Consider the following 6,000-nt stretch of genomic DNA (forward strand, 5'->3'; position numbering starts at 1 on the left):
GAGAACCATGATTTAAGACTGCTTGTGAAGAGTACGACAAGATAAGAGGTGAAGGAGTGGGAGTGGGGTCAGGCTGTCGATTGTCCCAAACCACAAAAAGTGCACCGCTAATTGAGGTTATACGTGTTTAGCCACAACGTTCTCTTGAAATCAGTTTGCATGTTTTATTTTTATTTTTCGAGGGTGTATCTTTAGAGCCACTGTATACATAATAATAATTGTCGGGGTTCTTACATCCCAAAACCACGATATAACTACTAGGGATGCTGTAGTGGAGGGCTAGAGAAATTTGCGACCATCTGGTGTTCTTTAACGTCCACCTGAATCTAAGCACACAGGTCTGTAGCATTTCGCCTCCATCGAAATGTGGCAGCCACGGCCGGGGTTCGATACCACGACCTACGGGTTAGCGGTGGAGCACTATAACCAACAGATCTTGTAACCAAAGAACTTACAGTGGGATGGAACCATTGTAAGGGCATGCATTAAGACAAGAATAAGTTTTCGGCTGGCAAAACACCTTTTCAGTATACTCCAGGAGATCAAATTGAAAAGTAGCTAGGACAATTAAAGGATCCCATAGAATAGGATAGATATTTTAAGCCGCTCTTCAACTATGCCCAGCGTACTATACACGATTTATTACCTGGAGGATTGCTTCCGCCACTCGGTTCTGGCCACTTGCCTGGCTTGTTGACTGGCGTTGATGGGACCACTGGTCCTGATGGGACCAACGGTTTTGATGTAACCACTGGTCCTGACGGATAAGTTGGTCTCCACGCAGTTACTGGCCTATCAGTAGCAGCCGGACCTGGAAATAGTACGAAAGACGGTATTCAGCAACACATTACACCGCGCCTGTATAGGCCCATCGAGGATGAAATTGGCCCAAAATTGTGCCATCTTCGCATAAGATGAACTCGTAAATGCACACGGTCCCTTACGCGCTTGCCTTAGACGACTGAAGCGTCACAGCCATCTCCTTCTCAGTCGGCTGTATTAGTCACCCTCTCCCTCCCATTATGCACCGTTATGCCACTGTGGTAGAGTTGTGAGCGATAGGAAGCACCGGGTTCGTTCTTAAGCAATGATTACGTGTCTTTTGTGAGCTCGAATGTGAAGTCTCGATATATCAAACATGATAAACCTCTGAACAGTTAGCCTTTCTCAATATATATTTGAGGTTATACGTGTTTGCTTGAAGTCAGTTTGCATGGTTTATTTTTATTTTTCGAGGGTGTATGTATAGAGCCACTGTATATATAATACTTACATCTCAAAACCACGATATTCTTACAAGGGACGCTGTAGTGGAGGGCTCTAGAAATTTCGATCTGGTGTTATTTAACGCCCACCTAAATCTATGTACACGGGTCTCTAGCATTTCGCCTCCATAGAAATGCGGCCACCACGGCCGGGGTTCGATACCACGACCTTCGGGTTAGCGGTCGAGCACTATAACCTCCAGATCACCGTGGCGGGACGGAACCACTGTAAGGGCATGCTTAAGGTAAGACTAAGTTCTCGGCCGACAAAACACCTTTTCAGTATACTCCAGGAGAGCGAATTGAAAAATAGTTGGAACAATTAAAAGATCACATGCCTGTGGGAATTTGTTTCATGCGAAGCAATCAACGAGTAGTTGTGTATGCTGCATTTTTTTTTTTGGCTTCGTGCCAAGCGTTAGGAGGTGGGTCGACGTATATTTGTAAGCGTAGTAGTTGTGTCCACGTCATGGCTTTACCAGGCACGTCGACTGCATTGGCGTTTAAAGGGTAACTTACGGCCCGACGTAACATCAACACTGACTTTAGTGCACAGACGTCGGTGTTGTCGAAACGAAGTGCACTTTACGGAGCGATGCTGTGGATATCATACGTAACTTTTGTTCGCGTGTTCCTCCGGGGTCGAGCAATGCTTGAATATAGCGTGTTGAATCATACGAATACAAATGTAATGTTTGTCAGACTTCTGTACCAACTCTGGCCAGTCCAGCAGGCCCGTGAAGCGGCGGAGAGGCAAGGCCTTGACGTCCCGACATGGGAGACCTGAGCCCGGGCCGTTAATCTGCCGGACAAACAATAAGGTTCTTCCATCCATCCATTCCGTAAAAGCGGAGCCAGCACTGGATCCACAACTGACGTTAACTCTGCATGACGCTTGTATCATAGGAGCACATGTTTAATGTTTATTGCTTTGCTATAAAATTAGATAGCCAGCAGCGCAACCACAATTGAGGTTGCACGGATATTACGCCTGCAAAGGGTCTTTTTCCAAAGCAGTTTCAAGACATGGTGTGGCTCTGGGGCAGAAAACCTGACTGCCACGCAGAATGCTCGAGTTCGATTCGTGCTGGGTTCCTGCTTTTTATTCTTTGCATTCGTCGGGTCAGTGCTTCCGATATCGGTCTTTCTTTGCGCTCTCGCATTTAAATTACCAATGTTGTTCTCGCTATTCCTAGGAAGATATAAATTGTCAATCACCTCTGGCGCATACCCGCTTACCGTGGGCTGTGGTATACTGGTATATGCCATATGTGTCCGGAGGAAAGGGTTCGATGACGTACACGGCAGTATTTTCACGTTATTCATGTCATGACCAGATAGTTATATTCCTCAAACCATCTTACCTTCCCAAGCCAGTTTTGGTCCACACCGAGCAAAGGAGGGGATCACCCTGACGTAGGCGGATAGATAGATAGATAGATAGATAGATAGATAGATAGATAGATAGATAGATAGATAGATAGATAGATAGATAGATAGATAGATAGATAGATAGATAGATAGACAGACAGACAGACAGACAGACAGACAGACAGACAGACAGACAGACAGACAGACAGACAGACAGACAGACAGACAGACAGACAGACAGACAGACAGACAGACAGACAGACAGACAGACAGACAGACAGACAGACAGACAGACAGACAGACAGACAGACAGACAGACAGACAGACAGACAGACAGACAGACAGACAGACAGACAGACAGACAGACAGACAGACAGACAGACAGACAGACAGACGGACGGACGGACGGACGGACGGACGGACGGACGGACGGACGGACGGACGGACGGACGGAAACGCTCAAAGTGCCGAAGGTTCGCTAAGAAATACTTCGCATTTAAGGAAAGATCCCATATAATAGGATAGATATTGTAAGCCGCTCTTCAACTATGCCCAGTGCACCATACCCGATTTATTAATTTACCTGGAGTATTGCTGCCGCCTCCCGGTGCTGGCCGCTTGCCTGGCTTGTTGACTGGCCTTGGCCAGACCGCTCGTCCTGAGAGAACTAGCAGTTTTGACGTAACCACTCGTCCTGACGGATAAATTGGTCTCCACGGAATTACCGGTCTATGAGTAGCAGCCGGATCTGGAAAAAGCACGAAAGACGGTACTATTTAGAAACACATTACACCGCGCCTATATAGTCCCATCGAGGATGAAATTGGCCCAACATTGTGTCATCGTAGCCCAAGAAGAACTCGTAAATCCACACGGTCCCTTATGCGATTGCCTTAGACGACTGGAAGGCGAAAGCCATCTTCTTCTCAGTCGACTGTATTAGTCACCCTCTCCCTTCTAAAGCTTTCCGCTTGCAACATTGTTTTGCACTGCCTCCGGGATCGCAGGTATTGGAAGCTTTCTACACCTCACGTGGCTTTGCATTGCCTCCGGGAGCAACCCACCTTTGACCAAGTGACGATGTCGTGTCATGACGCCATCATGAGACGTCACGTCAAAGAAGCCCACAGTGCATCTCAGGGAGTCCAGCCACCACATGATACAGTAGAGCCTCGTGAGCACAAAGTGAATGTTATGTTCACGTTTGGGATGAACGCGGCAAACGTATTGATACTTCTGTGCTATATAGCTATGTACTTGAGGGGAAGAAACGTTCATAAGCTCTCTCCTGCGGTGTTAATTCCGGCACCCTACTCTTTTAAATTTCTAACAAGAACGCTCTTCGAGGGGGCTTTCTGCGGTTGTCAGTTACATTAGACACGAAGGGACATTGTTAAATTTTCAGACGCGCTGCGCTCTTTTCCAAGGGCCATCACTGGCACCTCAACTTTCATGCCATCTTGGTTCCATGTGGGCAGAGCTCTTCCCTTTTGTTCTTTGTTTCAGCTCGAAATCATGCAATTCCTATCCCCTCTCCACCATTGTTCGTCAGAGGAATAAGCTAATTGAACGAAATATTAAGAATATACGCAAAGAAACCGAAGACATACCTGTAGGGTAGTTGACCGGCCTAATGGCATATCTCCAGCCGCCACCGCCATGAGGCGGCAAGGGCTGGTGAGGAACATACGGTGCTCGTCCTGCGTCGGCAGCGAATGAAAGTCACATACATTAGGAAGGAGATGACACACACGCCCACTTGTCAACCGGTCTGATGAGACGACCTGGCGCCTGCATGTGTATACCTGGCAGATTGCGTTGGATATGAATTCGAAATCCGAAGTTGCCACCGTGTGGTAAAGGGAGCCTCGCAGGGAGCCTTGCAGGGGGCCTTGCAGGGGGCCTTGCAGGGAGATTTGCAGGGAGCCTTGCAGGGAGCCTTGCAGGGAGCCTTGCAGGTATCGTAAGAACGTCACGGCCTGAGACATAATCGGGCACAGAGTCACTCTACAAACACACATTGGGCACGGGTAATTTGTCCGTATAGTACGTAGGCAGCGTTGATAATGTTAGAGAAAGAGGGTTGGTTGTGAGTTTTACAGTCGACATGTAGCGAAAAATGATCGCTCCGTGACGCTCGGAAAATTTGTCACGTGATTCTGCTCTCAAACGTCGTACACAGTTGGGTGATTAGTGCGCAGTGACCATGGTACTCAATGCTGAACGTATGCTAAGTACATAATAGAGTTTAAGTATCGCACTCGAATTTATGTACCGTTTCGCTTTTCATTGTATTGCGTCGAGACAGATTATTCTCCACTGAGATTAGGTACACTGCATCTTTCGTTTGAGCTCCGACAAAACTAGAGTCGGCCCAGGTTTTGAATGACAGCTATAGTTACTACTTTCCTCGAAGTAAGGGCAATCTTCTCATTCTCCGTGGTAGTATTAGACAGATGATGAAAGCCTCATATTTCGTATGTCTCTGTTCATTTTCGGCGAAACGCAAATACTTGTTATATCGAAGAGAGGGGCCTACCATTGGTCTTCGACTCTGACAGCGCAACATCTGGGAGTAAGTCATAGAAGTTTGGCAGGCAGCCCAAACGGAAATTAAAGCTAACGTCCTCAGCGTTTACATTCAGGGGTGCCGCGGTGTCTTTTATCTATCATCGATTTCTTTTTGCTTTTCTCGTACGCTCGAATTTCTCGCTAGCGTCATTGCGCAAGAGGCCTCCGGCGCGTTTCGCATGGTTGTCAAAGTCGCGTCCATGAAGCGTATTGGTCGCCGAGTGGAACAAAACCATTGACCTTGCCAGCTACTTGTACAATTAGGCTTAGCGCCAAGTCATTTAAACGGCAGTTTACTGAGAGCGTCCGTTTGTTTTCTTTCAAAACAACCGCAACACGCAGACAACGGTACAGAAATGGCGAGAATAGTGTTTGTGGATACAGTGTGCTTCCCAAGCCGATGCATTATTTCTAGCCACCACGCAAGGTTGCTTTGTCAGAGAAGGCAAGACGGGAAATACTGATCTCTTACATCATAAAAGAAGTTATCCAGGACTTATAGAATATAACTCAGTAAAATTTTCGTTTTTCGCAGGCTGTGTGACTGCGTCAAACCCGTGCATATCGGCATGCCGTTAAGTCGTAACACTGCGATGACGTAGGTCTACTCACTACAGTTCGTGCAAACGAAGGGCATGCGGTTTCCTGGAAGACTGGCTTACCTGGTAATGCTCCAAAGTAGTGCCCTTGATGTGGGAGTCCTAGGTAGCTCACGCCTGGGTTGTTGCCTCCGTAGGGGCGAAACAGTCCAACTGAGATGTACATACGACACAATAATTGCTAAGTCTGGCCG

At 47.3% G+C, this 6,000-nt stretch overlaps 1 protein-coding gene across 2 annotated transcripts in view; it reads right to left on the minus strand.

Annotated features, from left to right (window-relative positions):
* The window catches only part of LOC119382685 (proline-rich proteoglycan 2-like), a 76,932-nt gene that overhangs the window by 64,679 nt on the left and 6,253 nt on the right, over positions 1-6,000 (minus strand). Inside the window, exons 2-6 of one of the 2 annotated variants that reach the window (XM_037650493.2) lie at positions 5,870-5,959; positions 4,442-4,615; positions 4,247-4,336; positions 3,220-3,384; positions 647-811 (exon numbers count right to left, since the gene is read on the minus strand). The exons of the other annotated variant lie outside the window; for it this stretch is intronic. Of the exons in view, the coding sequence (XP_037506421.1) occupies positions 647-811; positions 3,220-3,384; positions 4,247-4,336; positions 4,442-4,615; positions 5,870-5,959 (684 nt within the window). The remainder of the gene's footprint in view (positions 1-646; positions 812-3,219; positions 3,385-4,246; positions 4,337-4,441; positions 4,616-5,869; positions 5,960-6,000) is intronic. 2 annotated transcript variants of the gene reach the window in all.

This window comes from Rhipicephalus sanguineus, chromosome 2 (genome assembly GCF_013339695.2).
Source record: "Rhipicephalus sanguineus isolate Rsan-2018 chromosome 2, BIME_Rsan_1.4, whole genome shotgun sequence".
Lineage (NCBI taxonomy): Eukaryota > Metazoa > Arthropoda > Arachnida > Ixodida > Ixodidae > Rhipicephalus > Rhipicephalus sanguineus.